At 34.0% G+C, this 16216-nt stretch overlaps 1 protein-coding gene across 8 annotated transcripts in view; it reads right to left on the bottom strand.

Annotated features, from left to right (window-relative positions):
- The window catches only part of MEF2A (myocyte enhancer factor 2A), a 174566-nt gene that overhangs the window by 87878 nt on the left and 70472 nt on the right, over positions 1-16216 (bottom strand). For all 8 annotated transcript variants that reach the window (XM_032621893.1, XM_032621895.1, XM_032621898.1 and 5 more), the window contains one exon: positions 4864-5046. In XM_032621893.1, the coding sequence (XP_032477784.1) occupies positions 4864-4917 (54 nt within the window). In that variant the 5' untranslated portion in view covers positions 4918-5046. The remainder of the gene's footprint in view (positions 1-4863; positions 5047-16216) is intronic.

Genomic DNA, 16216 nt, shown 5'->3' with positions numbered 1-16216 from the left:
ATCCCTCAGAGAGTTGAGGTCCCAGGGCAACTTCTACCTCCCAAACTAGAGACAGACAGGCAGATACTACAAATCATAAATTACCAGAGCCATGAGCTCCAGAGGAACCAGTACAGGGGTAGGAAAATCTTAACTGTAATTGATAAGTTGCTGGAGGATCACTGTGGACAAGTATAAAACTTAAGAACTCTAGGGGGACCCAGTCTTGGGAGGGCATACCTACACTTTGTGAGTTTTACCTCCAGGACCTCTATTTAACAGGTTCTCACAGTAAATTGAAATAATCAACTAAGATGGTATAAACCAGTCCAAATATATATACAAAGGATGACAAAGAATAAGATCCACGTAAAATGGTGAGTCAAGATATATTATCAGACTAGATAAAAAACAAAATCCAGCCATACACTATTTACAAAAGATATACCTAAAGCATAAAGACATAGGTTGAATGTAAATGTAGAGAACTAGACCTATCAAGAAAATACTAGCCAAAAGAAAGATGTAGCTATATTAATGTGAGACGGTAGATTTAAGTAGATTTAAGACAGACATGCCTTCCTGAGGACAGAAAAAGTCAATATGTATTAAAAAATTCACCAAGAAGATATAACAATTCTAAATATGTATGAGCCTAATGAAATATTCCCCAAATATATAAAACAATATGTATTAAGCTAATAAAATATAGAGAGAAATTGACAAATCCATCATTGTGGTAAGTGCAATTACTGACAGGTCTCAATGAGCCAAAACCAAATACATAAAAAAAAACACAAAGAATACAGATAATGTGAACACAGAATAAGACTGAATAGACATATGTAGAATCCTGCATCCAACAATTAAAAGAATACACATTTATCTCAAGTCCACCTGGAACATTTACCAAAACTTGATCATGATTTAGGAAATTAAACAAGCCTTAACACATTTTAAAGTGTTCACAATCTATTGGTAAAGGCAATATAAACTACTATAAAACACTGTAATAAGTTCTATCATTAAAGTGTTTATAAAGTGTTTTGGTAAAGACTGAAAGATAGTATCTGAAACAGATTAAGTACATACAGAATTAATATCTAAAATATATAAAGAACTTTTAAGAAAAAAATCAACAATCCAGCAAAAAGTGGGCAAATCACAAAAACAGGTAACATTTCACCTTCATTAGACCAAAAAATATATTTTAAAAAATGAAAAAATAAAGTGAGAGAGAAAGGAAGGAGAAAGGCAAAATGTATAGGTAAAAGAAATTTTCATAAATTACTGTAGTGTATCTGGTACAACCACTTTGGAGAGCAACTTGAATACCACACAGTAAAGCTATGACAGACATACTCAACCCAGCAACTCCTCTAGATATTTATCACCGAGACATGTCCACAGATGTAGCTTTAGCATCATTTCTAACATAACATACGCAGCAAAATTTCTAAAAAACTGGAAACAACCTAAATGTTCTTTGATAGAAGTACTGATAAATGAATTGAGGCATATTCTTTCCTACGAACTAGTTGTACTAAATGAATTACACAGACAACTCTCCAAAACACTACATTTAGTAAAAAAGCATGTGCAGATAATAATGCTATTATGTAAAATTTTTAAACCATGTTGAAACAATATTCAATAATATGTGCTTAAGTAATAAAGAAAATACAAATTAAATCCATGATGGGGGTTACTTTGGGGAAGCAAAGAGGAATGAGACTAGGAAAAATTATAGAGGACAGTAAATTTTAAATTTTTTTCTTCTACAAGGGAAGATATCTGCAGCAAATATGTCAGAATTGACATACACTACTTCTGGATAATGAAAGTAACAGTGTTTGAGGTATTGTTTGTTCTCTGTATTCTGCCTTAAAATAATTTTTTAAACTCTATTTCATTTTTTATTTAAAGTATAAGAGGATGTCTGTCTCTAAGTAAAATGGAGTGACTGATGGAAGACCAAAGAACCCACTGAGATCAACTACAAAAAGAGTGAAATACACCAAATACCTGTTCTAAGACATGACAAAGCTGCTGAAGCAAAAAGGACTGAAGATGCCAAAACTTTAGAGGGATGAAAGACTTCACTTCCACTTAGAAGCTTTTGATGAAACTGTGTGTTTGTCCTTCTTGGTCTAGTTCTTTTTAAAATGTAAACTTTGTACTAAAGCATAACATAAAGGGAAGCTCACAAATCCTGAGTGTGTGGCTCAGTGAATTTTCAAAGAAAAGAATATGGCCTTAAATCTAGTATACACCACCCCAGAAACACTCTTTTGTCCTGTCTCCAAGTCATTATCACCTTGTCCCAAGGAAGATCATTAACCTAACTTCTAGCATCATAGATTAATTATGCCTGTTGTTGAGTTTTTTTATGAAGAGCATGTGTTCTTTTCTGCTTTCTTGGTATGGTTTTTGCAATAAATTGCACTGGATCAACTGAAAATCCATCTGAAAAATATCAAATTTTGACCCCTACACCTCAAACCACACACAAAAACAAATTCCAAATGAATAGTAGATCTAAAATCCAAAAGCCTATTTACAAGAGAATAAATATATACACTGTGTTCTAGTCACACAATGGAATATTATACATCAATGAAAATGTATAGAATACATCTCCATGCAACAACAATGATGAATTTCACAAACATAATGTTGCACAAAAGAACACGTCATGTTCCAATGACTTTAAGTGTGTTATTTAACTTACTAGCTCAAAAACTCTAGTAATTCAAAACTCTATTTGCTATTACCTCCTTCAGTAACTGCTCCCTGAACTACCCCACCATCAGAGGTTGGTGGTTTCTTCCATAAACACTTCTATTACCTAAGCTTACTTCTATTTGCAATACACTTAAATGTATTTAATGAGTTCCCAGTGCCTAGCAGTATCTCAGATAAAGTAGGTATTCAAATGTGGATGAAATAAATGACATCTCTTCTGCATGGGAACGATATTTTCTCTTTAATGCAAGAATAATGAAACTTTTAACTCAGAATCCACAAATTCCAAAATCAGTAAAATTAAGATACCCTTTTAGTTTATGACAAATTGTTCCTAATCTAACCTTAAACTACCTAACTACCTCTTTTTTATGTTTTCTGCACTTTTTTTTGCCAAAATCATCTGAGGAGAAATTCAGATACCCTTGTCCCATTTGGCAGGTTGGCAAGAAGCTGACTTAGCAGGTAAATTCAACACAAGAATAGGCTATTTCTAGTTGCTGAGATATAGTGGCAGGCCCCATTTTTTTAACCAGGTCATTTCCTTAACTTAAAAAGTTCCCATTACACAGTCACTTACATATTCCTAGTTGTCCTTTCCCTCTAAACATGTGGAGTCCTTTCCACTAGTAGTTCTAGTCTATCTATGCTCAATTTAAACATGACTCTGTATGGGATACCGAGAGCTGAAGGGATCTTAGGTGCTCCTCTGCTTGTACGTTATTCCCCAATAAATCCTATTTTACATTTATGCTGCACATGATCATGAAACAGGTCCCCATGCCCCCTCTACATGTCACAATCCTCAGACTTGTGGAGGGAAATTTACTTGCAATCTTGCTAGAATCATTCCTTTGGAATGATGGTATGATTATTTTATCAGTCTTCACTATTTTATCAACCTTCATAACGAATCATACTGTGTGAGCCTTAACACTTTAGCTAAGGAATCTTCATGAGCTGAAACAAGGGGACCTCTTCAGTTTGGTCTATCAGCAACCCTAACCACTTCCACTAACTTCTTTACCAGCTGCTCAGTTGAGTTTTGTCTCCAATTGCATCTGTATTACTGGATGAACTACTACTCAGACTTTACAGTACACATCTTTAGTACTGTTCTATTCCTGGTAAGCTTCCAAAAACCAGCTGTTCTTGAAACTTCTGATATGCAACCTTTCTGGAGATAGTATCCCTCCCTTCTGCATACGCTTTCAATAGTAGTTCCTTTACAATAGTCTATGATATTATTTTTCCTTCCTTCCTTTAAATAACGGGATTGGCAAACTTTTTCTTAAAGGGCCAGGGAGTAAAGATTTTAGGTCTATGGGCCATACAGTCTCTGGGGCAACTACTCAACTCTGTGGTTTTAGTGTGAAAGCAGCCAAAGACAATATGTAAACAAATGGGCGTGGCAATGTCCTAATAATGCTTTATTTATATATAAAAATAAAAAATAGGCAGCCAGCCCATGGAACATAGTTTGCCACCCCCTGCTTCAAACTCTTACAACTTCTGGGCTTCATATACCAGTATCATTATAACTGTCCTGAATTTGTAAGGGTTTACTGACATTGTAGTGAAAATTAAGTTCAATAATATTTTATCAATTAAAGCTGAGATATATACATAAATGACTTAGAAATATTTATAATAGCTATAAAAAAAATTCTCATTATTTGTTGGTGAATCAGAAAATCTAACTGACCAGAACACATTCACTGATAACCACAGTTAACTTAGGTATTACCTAATTATGACAACAGAGGTGGTAATTTAAAATAATCATCAATATATGGAAAACTAACAAACATAATCAAGTGTACAGAAGACTAAATATATTATGATAAACCTACACAATGGATGGTAGTAGTGGAATTGCAGTGATTTTACTTTTCCTATTCTGCTTATTTATGTTTTCTATAATGAACAAAACTGATTTCTATAATAAGAAAAAAAGTTTCTTTAAAGCACATGATGAAAAGTCAAAAGCTTTTGATTGCTAAATGTTTTAATGTAGCCTGAAAATAAAAATATTTAGACTTCAAATCAATTTTTTTAAAAAAAATCAACCATTCTATCCTACACTCCTTTTTAAAAAAATTTACACCAATTAAATAGATAATTAAAAATTTCATTTACCTGTCGGTTCCTTTCATCCATTATGCGTGTGATTTGTATTTTCTTCCGCCCCATTTTCAGTCACCTTTCCTTCCTTATATTCCAAATATTTAATTCAAAAATTAATTTTCTTCAATACCCTAATGCATGGTACACAGCTTCTATTATTTCAGCTTCTAGTTCAAGGGCTACAGCTGAAATTTTCTATAAGATATAAAAGAAAACACAAATTAGAAAATTTAAGTTCTATAAGTTTGCAACTCATGAAAATGTTATTATACAAATTTCAAACCTGCCTTTATAGTGCATACAGACTCCATTATTAATTGAAATTTTTCATTACATAAAATTAGTAAACAAGTTGAAGCCTTGTTAATTTTACCCTTAAAATATCTCCTGAAACTTTTCATGCCTCTAGTTCTGGCTAAAAGAGTGCAATTATATATAACCTTTGAGTTTTTCCTCAATGAATATAATAACAGCAAAACAAGAGCAACACTTACTGAGATTTTTCTATGTGCCAGGCACTTTTCTAAGTACCTAATATGCCTTAACTCATTCAATCATAACTTCAATCTTTTGAGTTATAATTATCATCTCCATTTTATAAATAGGGATATTAAGGCAGAGAGCTGTTAAGTAATGTGCCCAAGGTCACTCAGCTAGTAAGAGGCAGAGCTTGTAATATGAACTCAGGGAGTCTCTAGAATTTCTACTCTCAAACATTACGGAATATCCTTAAAAGCTTTTGATAGCCTCCATGTCAAAGGATAAACTAATAATCTGGGTAGCCCCAATCTGCCTTTACAAATTCTTCTTGCAAACTGCCCTAGCCACTAGCAAAATTACTATTTGTCAATCCACAAAGACATTATATACTTTCATAATAATATGCACCTAAATGAAACACTATTCCTTTGGCCATTTAATTATCTCCTCCTTATCAGCCAAGATTCACTTTGAATGTTACCACCCTGATGAAGCCAAGACTAATATTCCCCTTGGTAGAATAAATCATACCACCTTATTTTGTGGGTACATCTGTATAAATTCCAAGATTATTTCCCTTTGAGACTGTGAATCTTTCAAAAACAATGATTTTTTATTCCATTTATCTCTACAGTAGAATGACTGGCAATGATATAACTTGTCATGCTCTGAATGACAGTTGTGTCAAAAACCCAGTACTTTCAAAATTTACATAATAAAATATTTACAGAGGGATGGGGGATGGGAGACAAATGTTATAACATAATAACAATTTCTCAAGGGAATTTTTTGAAGTATTTTTAATATTGTACATGTAACTCTATAAAAGTTCAACTGAACTATGCAAATCCAGTGTTTAAATAAATCTGGCTTTTGCTCAAAAGCAGTGAGTTTCCCATTCTTATCACAACCATCATTATCATCAGCACAGCATTTCTTACATATCTTCCCTTATCATTCTGTTATTTCTTTATTTATACAAATATTAATTGCTCAACTATTAACAACTGATAACCTATTCAGTGATCACCTACTTGCAAAACAGGTACTTCCAAACACTGAACTAGGTACATATGATAAAATGGTCAAGGAAAAAAGGCATAATTTCTGATCTCACAGTCCAGAGTCTAGTAGGGGAAAACAGACATTAGGCAAACCATCATATAATTGAGTTTGTACAAAAGTTCTTTTATCTGACCTAAATTCATGGTCAGGGCAGGCTTCACTGAGAACTGCTTCATACTCAAACCTGAGTATGCACATATACTTACTAGGCAGACAGAATAGCATGTGCAAAAACCCTATGACAAGGATGAGCAGGAAACATGAGAGGAACTGAAAGATGGCTAGTCACTGGTAGGAATCAATTAAACAAGCAGCTGTGCTGTGGAGTGTTTCTGTTTTCTCAACAGACTGCAATATAAACAATAGAAGTTGGCTTACTCCAAATCATGTTCTATAATAGATCACAGCACATCCAATTCCCATTATGAAAACTTGCACTGTAGCAGGCAACGTAAATATTCACACATTTCACCACAGAGATAATATGTTAACTCCTATAAGGTATATGCACTTGTATAATCTGAAAAATTCTGAACATATCTGAGCATTTTGCTTTTGACAATGGTGAAGTAGGTTGCTTCAAACCTGTCTTTCCCTGAGAACCACCAGAAAAGCAAAACAAAAAGTAATCTGTTTGGGCTTCCCTGGTGGTGCAGTGGTTAAGAGTCCACCTGCCGATGCAAGGGACGCAGGTTCGTGCCCCGGTCCAGGAAGATCCCACATGCCGCGGAGCGGCTGGGCCCGTAAGCCATGACCGCTGAGCCTGCGCGTCCGGAGACTGTGCTCCACAACGGAAGACGCCACAGCAGTGAGAGGTCCGCGTACCGCCAAAAAAAAAAAAAAAAAGTAACCTGTTTAAAACAACTGAAGAACTTTCAGGACAGTGAGAATTTGCAGGACTGGGACCTAGAAGAAACAGGTGGTGCCAGACTTTAGACTCGTTTTCCCCTAGAATCATTCATAAATTCTTAAAACACTAGTTGAGAGGCTGAGAAGCTAAGCAGAGCTTTCCACACTTTTTTGGGTGGGGACATGAAAATTCAATTCAGAGCCTGGCTAGGAGGAATAGCTCCAGTAAACACACTGGGAAGCTGGAGGGAATCTAAAGGACTATACCCTAGGTAAAAGATAAACCAGAAATAGACCAGGCTACAAAAGGAAAGAAGTATAGCTTCAAATCTTCTCAATCTGACTATACTGAGGTAATCTGGGCTACCTAGTATCATTAGCCTAGCTGCATGCCAGTAAAATCTTCCCAAAAGGTTTTAGCAAAAGTAAATCTTATCAGCAAGAAGACTCCAAAATTCAAATTATCCTATCATTTTTCATATGAAATGTCTAAAATAAAACAACCCATCAAGATCTGACTGAAAACTAAGACTTTAAAATGGCACCAGAAATAGACCCATAATAGATTCAGATAATGGTGTTAGCAGAAAAGTTTTTTATTTTTTTTAATGATCCATACTTTTGACCAGATTTAATAACTTTATTTATTTATTGGCTGTGCTGGGTCTTTGTTGCTGCACGTGGGCTTTCTCTAGTTGTGGCAAGCGGGGCCTACTCTTTGTGGTGCGTGAGCTTCTAACTGTGGTGGCTTCTCTTGTTGTAGAGCACAGGCTCTAGGCACGCGGGCTCAGTAGTTGTGGCTCACAGGCTCTAGAGCTCAGGCTCAGTAGTTGTGGTGCACGGGCCTTAGTTGCTCCGCAGCGCGTGGGATCTTTCCAGACCAGGGCTCGAACCTGTGTCCCCCTGCATTGGCAGGCAGATTCTTAACCACTGCAAAACCAGGAAATCCCAGAAAACAGTTTTAAAATAATCTAATGTGTTAAAAGGATTTTTTAAAATGAAGAATTTTAGCAAACAACACTAAAAACATGGAAAACAGAGAATTGAAAAATACAATTTTAAAAACAGAAATTGAGAAATTGATGGATGAGTTTAACAATAGGTTAGATACAGCTGACGAAAGAACCAATGACCCAGAAGATAGGAAAGAAGAAAATACACTGAAGCCCAAAAAGACACAAGAATGGGAAATACAGAAAAGAGTGTGAAAATATTATGAAACATGAAGAAAAGATCCAAAATTCATGTAACTGGAGTCCCAGAAAGGAAGGCAAGAACATATGAGAAAGAAAAGATATTTAAAGACCTAATAGTTTAAAACTTTAAAAAACTGATCAATGACATCAAGCCACAGATCCAAGAATATCTACAAACTCCCAAGCAAAACAAATACAAAGAAAACCACACTTAGGCAAATCAAAGTAAAGGGGGAGGTTGGAGGGACAGAAACAAAGAGACAGAAACAGCCACAAACAGACCTTAAAAGTAGCCAGAAAAATTAACTTTAAGAGTAACAGTAAGATATAGCTGGCTTCTTTGAATAAATAATGGAAGCCAAAAGACAACAAAATGATATCCTCAGAGCGCTCGGAACAGGGGAAATGCCAAGATAGAACTCTGTATCTGGCAAAAAAAAAAAAAAACCCTTCAGAAATAAAGGCAAAATAGAGACATTTTTAGCCAAACAGAATCAGAAAATTTGTCACCAGGGAACATTGAAGAGACTTCTTCAAGAAGGAAAAGAGGGATTGCAGATACAGCTTGGATATGCACCAAAAAAAGGAAATATAATGAATGGGCTAAATATGTAACTCTAAATGAATACTGACTAAATAAAATAATGACAGTATTTTGTGGAATTTAAAATATTACAATGCACAACAATACATAATTGGGAAGGGTAGTAAATGAAGTTAAAGTGTTCTAAAACACTTTCATTGATTAGGAAATGGAAAAAGTTCTCATTTACTTTAGACTTCAAAACATGAAAGATGCATGTGGCAATCTCTGAGATAACCACTAGAAAGACAGTAAGAGTATATATAGTCGTTCCTTGGTATCTGTAGAGGATTGGTTCCAGGACCCTGAGAGGATACCAAAATCTGAGGATGCGCAAGTTCCTTATATAAAATGGCATAGCGTTTGCATATAACCCACACAAATCCTCTCATATACTTTTAATCATCCTTAGATTACTTATAATACATAATAAAATATAAATGCTATGTAAATAGTTGTTGGCATGCAGTAAATTCAAGCTTTGCTTTTGGGATTTTCTGTAATTTTTTTTCCTGGATATTTTCAATCTACAGTTGGATGAATCCACGGGTACAAAACCCGCAGACATGAAGAGCCACCTGTACAGCTAACAAGCTAACAGAGGGGGAAAATGGACTAATAAATAATCCAAATAAGATTTTAAAAAAATAAAACCTAATTATAAGATGATTATAGAGGATATATCTGACATGGGGATACAGAAAGAATAAGCATAAAAGCATGGAGAAAGATATCTTTTATAAAACACAAACCAAAAGAAAGCTTGTGTGGCTATACTTTACCATAGAAAACTTTGATGCATGAAATAGATAGACAGATAGATATGGATAAGAATATAGTGGGATATTTCATTACAATAAAGTTCAATTCACCAGGAAGGCACAGCAATTCTAAACTTGAATGCACCTGGTAACACCTAAGTCAGGTATCTTTTCCTGAAAAGCAGATATTCTGTGCAAAACCCTAACCAGGAACTTGTTTTCCAATATTTTAAATAGGAAAAATTATGTTACATATCAACTGATAACCCCCAATCACTTCTCTTTTAAAATTTAACTAAACATAGAAAATGTCCATTTATCATAGTAAATTATCATGGTTAGGATGTAAAATGCACACTATATGACTTCATATGCAATAACTTTCTCCCTGGCTTTGTTTTCCTTCTCCACAATTTAACATTTTTTCATCATGTTTGGGGCATTCTACAAATTTAAGCAAAATCAAGGACCAAATATGAAAGGCAATTAGAAATTTATTCAAAACAAACACTCATGACAGGTAATAGCTCAAAAGCTTACAATACTGTAATATCTTTCTTATTGACAGAAACATCAGAGATGCATATTCCCTTTGTTGACACTAAGCAGATGTTTCAAAATGTCTACACGTGCTTCTAATATTCAACAAATTACATTTGGAAGGTAATTTGTGACTTTCCCCCATAGACCAGTTTGCTAAAATATTGTACTGAATTTTACAGATTAAAAAATACTTTTTCTAAATAAACGTAAACTAAGAAACTAGAGTATGGTATATAAAGCCAACATGAAAAGAACTACGTGAAGTCCACAATTCTAGCAAGTTGATTTTAACACAGCTTTCTCAGTAAAGGAGAAAGGAACAAGCACACCAAAACAAGGAACAAGCGGACTAGAAGAAACAGGAACAGATTTGAACTTTACAATTAACAACCTAACTGACATACAGAACATTATACGTAACAAATGCAGAAAATACATTCTTTGTAAGTACGTAAAAAACATTTACCAAAAACAACCATACGCTGGACCAAAACTAAGTGTTAACAAATTTCAAAGGACAGACATGTTTCTCTGAGCTCAAATTGAGCTATGAATTAATAACAACAATATAACTAGAAAATCCTTATATATGTGAAAATTAAGCAATAAACTTCTAAATAGCCCATGGGTCAAAGAAGAAATCACAGTGAAAATTAGAAAAAAATTTTAATGGAATGCCATTAAAACACTTCCTATTAAAATACACAGAATGCAGCTGAAACTATTCTTAAGAGGAAAAATTTTAGCTTTAAAATACATATACACTTGAAAGGCCAAAAACCAATGTTCTAAGCAACCATCTGAAAGAGTAACAAAAAGAACAAACTAAACCCCAGAACAGTATAAATGATGAAATAAAGGTAAGAGCAAAAAGTAATGAAATAGAAAACAAACATACAACAGAGATTAACAAAGCCAAAAGTTAGTTTTTTGAAAAATAAAAATTGATAACTCCTGAAAAGAGTACGGAGGAAAAAAGGAAGCAATCCAAAACATATCTGGCCCCAAAGGTCTTAGATAAAGGAATCTGGACTGTCCTATACATATATTTATCAAACAAAGATTAATATCAAAACAATAACCAACAAAAATCTGACAGTACCGTAAATTATTTACTGGCATGAAATTAAATTGGCATGTAGGACTCTAACCACCACCTCCTGTATTTCCAGCTTACAGTCTCTAGTAACCTAATTCCAACAATCTTTTGATCCCACTAGGTTCCACAATTTATTAAGCCTACCATGTTTTCACTGTCCCTCACCCACTCTATGTTTCTTACATGCCTCCTTATCCAGTTTAATTTTCATATATCCTTAGTCCCTTGGCTCCCACTCTCCCTCCTTCCGCCACATTTCCTGGGAGAAAATTCACCCCTGAGGAGGGCCTGCTCCTATGTAGCTGAATATGGCTGAAAAATAAACAACCATGCTAACTAGGCTAATTAATCTGACAAAATTCATGAAGGTCATGAACCTCAAATCTTAAATATTCCCTTCATACTGCCCAGTAATCTTCCATTTCCCAATTTCCTAGTTGATTATTTAATACCATATTCTATCTCTTCACATCTGCAATACCCATCCTTAATCCTCACTTTCAGCTGATAACTTTGCTACCTATTCTACTGACAGGAAAAAAAAAGCAATCAGAAGAGAAGCTCCTCAAATTCCTGCCATCACAACTATCAACCCACCAGCATCTGTCTCATATACTCTGCCTTCCTTCCTTTTAAGATCTTGACTCCAACAATTCTTCTTTTCTTTCCTTCAATGTCAATTTTTTCTTCCATACTGAAGAGTTCCCAGTGGCACCAAAAAATAAAAAAAAATGCTATTATTTCACTTACCTAAAACAAAACACAGAAAACAAACAAAAAATCTTGATCCTGAGAGAAATTTAAAATATACTAAATAACAAATTCACATTTGCAGATTCTCAGAGTTTCAATTTTGTAAAGATGTCAATTCTCCCCAAATTAATCTAGAGATTCAATACAATCCTAATCAAAATACCAGCAGGTTTTCTTTTACTATATGCAGAAACTGACAGTATTACTCTAAAATCCATTTGGAAATACAAAGGTATAAGAATAGTGAAGGCTACCTTGAAGGGTAAAGCTTAGACTCACATACCATCATTTACCAGACGACTTATAAAGCTATATAGAAATTAAGATGGTGTGCCCCAAGAGAAAACTCAAAGCTAACAGAAGGAAAGAAATAATAAACAGCAGAACAGAGAGAGAAAATAGAAAAACAGAGTAAAAAAATCAATAAAACCAGAGTTGGTTTTGAAAAAGGTTAAAAAAATTGACAAACCTTTAGCTAGATGGATTAAGAAAGAGAGAAGACTGAAATAACTTACATCAGAATTGAAAGTGGGGACATTACTTACCAGAAATAAATATGATAGTAGCAGAGTACTGTAACAATAGTATGCCAACAAATGGAATAACCTAGATAAAATGGACAAATTCCTAGAAACACAAAACCTACCAATACTGGGAGGGAGGGAGGGAGGAGAAGCTGAATAGATCTACAATTAGTAAGAAGATTGAATAAGTAATCAAAAATCTCCTGAAAAAGAAAAATACTCAACCTGATGGCTTCACTGGTGGGTTCTACCAAAGATTTAAAGAAGAACTAACACCAATCCTTCTCAAACTCTTCCCAAAACCTGAAGAGGAAGAAACGCTTCCTAAGGTCAGCTTTGTCCAGATAACAAACCAAAGACAGTACAAGAAAAGTACAGATCAATATCCCTATGAACAATGATGCAAAAATCCTGAACAAAATACCAGCAAACTAAATTCAGTGGCATAGCAAAAGGACTGTACACCATGACCAAGTGGGATTTATTGCTGGAGTGCAAGAACAGTTCAACATACTAAAGTTAATCAATGTGATATGCCACCTTAAGAGAATGAAGGAGAAAAACCACATAACCATCTCAATTGATGCAGAAAAAGGATTTGACAAAACACACTACCCTTTTATGATAAAAACATCCAACTAGGAAAAGAAACTACCTCAACTTAATAAAAATATATAATAGAAAAACCCACAGCTTACACCATACTCAATGGTGTAAGACTGAAAGCTTTTCCTCTAAGAGCAGGAACAAGGATGACTGATTTCATTACTTCTAAAACAAACAAAAAGCATCCAAACTGGAATGGAAGAAGTATAATTATCTGTCTGAAGATGACATGATCATATATGTAGAATCCCCTAAAGATTCCACAAAAAAACATTGTTAGAATAAGTAAATTCATCAAAATACTAGGATACAAATCAACACACAAAAATCAGCTGCATTTCTATTCACTAATAGTCTGAAATAGTAAAATAATTCCATTTACAATAGCATCAAAAAGAATAAAATACTCAGGAGTAAACTTTAGTCAAGGAAGTGAAAGATGTGCACATTGAAAACTAAAAAAGATGAAGAAATTAAAGCAGACACAATAAATAGACATCTCACGTTGATAGACTGAAAGACAATTTTGTTAACCTGACAATACAAATTCAATGCAATCCCTATCAAAATTCCAATTTTTTTTTTGCAGAAATAGGAAAAGCCATCCAAAAATTCATATGGAGTATATCAAGAAACAACAGCCAAAACAATACTGAAAAGGAAGAAATTGGAAAACTCACACTCCCTAATCTCAAATTTTTCTACAAAGCTACAGTAATCAAAATGGTACAGTACTGGCATAAAGACAGACATAACAGACCAATGGAACAGAACAGAGAGCCCAGAAATAAATCCATGTATACATGGTCAAATGTCAAAAAGTGTCAATGGACACTATCAAAAGAGTAAAACAGCAACCCACAGAATGAGTGAAAATAATTATAAATTACATATCTGATAAGAGATTAATAGCCAGAATACATAAAGCGCCCTTAAAACTCCACAACAAAAAATAAACAAGCCAATTTTAAGAACAGGCAAAGGACTTGAATAGATACTTCTCTAAAGATATACAAATGGCCAATAAGCACATGAAAAGATGCTCAACATGACTGATCATTTGGCAAATGCATATCAAAACCACGAGATACCACTTCACACCCATTTGGATAGCTATTTTATGAAACAAATAAAAAAGAAAAATAAGAAACAGAAAACTAGTGTTAAGGTACATGTGGAAAAACTGGAACCCCTATGCATTGTTTTGGGGAATATAAAATGGTACACCTGCTGTGGAAAAAAGTATGGCGGTTACTTAAAAAATTAAATATAGAATTACTACGTGAACCAGCAATTCTACTTCTAAGTATACACACAAAAGAACTGAAAGCAAGGACTCGAATAACATATTTGTACACCAATGTTCATAGAAGCATTATTCACAATAGTCAAAAGATAGAAACAACCCAAATGTCCACTGGCAAATGAACAAAGAAGCAAAATGTGGTGTGTATATATATATATATATATATATATATATATATACAATGGAATATTTTTCAGCCTTAAAAAAGGAAATCCTATCACAAACCACAACAAGAATGAACTTTGAAAATATCATGCTAAGTGAAATAAGCCAGTTGCAGAAACACAAATACTATGTAATTCCACTTATATGAGATTCCTAGAATAGTCAAATTCAGAGACAGAAAGTAAAATGTGAATTGCCAGAGATGGGGAGGGATAGGGAGAAGAAGAACGAATGGGGAGTTAGTGTTTACCGGGTACAGAGTTTCAGTATGGAATGATGAAAAAGTTCTGGAGATGGCCTGTGGTGATCACTGATCAGCAATGTGAATTTATTTTAATGCCACTTGACTGAATACTTAAAAATGGTTAAAATGGTAAGTACTATGCTATGTATATTTTACCACAATTTAAAAGAATACAAATACTCCCCCGAAAAGTATGTACACACCTTTAAAATGATTACAGTATTCAGATTTTATTAATTCAACATAACCACTAACTCTTTAGGTCAAATGAGTACTGATTTTTCTGCACAATGACTTTTGCCAGAAATGGCAACATTTAAAACCTACCTTTAGAACTAAAACCTATCTTTAGCAAACACAGATGGGTATTTTTTCCACAGAGAAAGTAATATATATCCTAGAGGGGGAAAAAGGAATCTCTAATTAAATGTATTCAGGTAATGTTAATACAGTAAAAAAAATTAATTTAAACTGAACTTTCAGTTAACTGAAAAAAAATTTTAGTATGTCATTTTATTAAAAGCAGGAACTAGATTTTCAAAAAGATTTCCTATAATAACTATAAATGGAATATAACCTTTAAAAACTGTGAATCACTATGTTGCACACCTGAAAATTATATAATATTGTAAAACAACTATACCTCAAAACAAATTTTTTAAAGAAATTCTGAAAAATTCCCAGTTTGGGATCTACTGTCTTAATTTAAGAGATATCACAGAATCTGGCACTCAGACTCAGACCACACTGATTGCAGATGTTCAGTCTTTTAAAATCAATTATATTTACTGTTTTAAAGAACTCTGCTGCTTACGTAAATAAATATTTTAAGAGCATGGACTTTAAACAGAAGGTGAATCTTTACTTTTTAAACTTGGCCTTTATTAACACCAATCTTTGAGTTTATCAGAACACCCCATTTTGGTGATGCTGGTAAATCAATTATTTATTAATTTTTTTCAAAAGTTACTAAAATAAACTTTGTAATAAAAGTAACTATGTATAATCAACAACTGAACCTTTTTAACAGATAAACAGGTTTCTATTAAGAGAAAATCTTTAATGATTCATTACCTCTTTAAAAGGCGGGGGGTGGGGGGGGGTGGGGGGGGAACACGACTTCCCCGGTGGTCCAGTGGTAAAGAATCTGCCTTCCATTGCAGGGGACTCAGGTTCAATCCCTGGTTGGGG

This window comes from Phocoena sinus, chromosome 2, assembly GCF_008692025.1.
Source record: "Phocoena sinus isolate mPhoSin1 chromosome 2, mPhoSin1.pri, whole genome shotgun sequence".
NCBI lineage: Eukaryota > Metazoa > Chordata > Mammalia > Artiodactyla > Phocoenidae > Phocoena > Phocoena sinus.
Note: the sequence above shows the minus strand (reverse complement) of the source record. Positions and strands in the feature narration are given on the sequence as shown.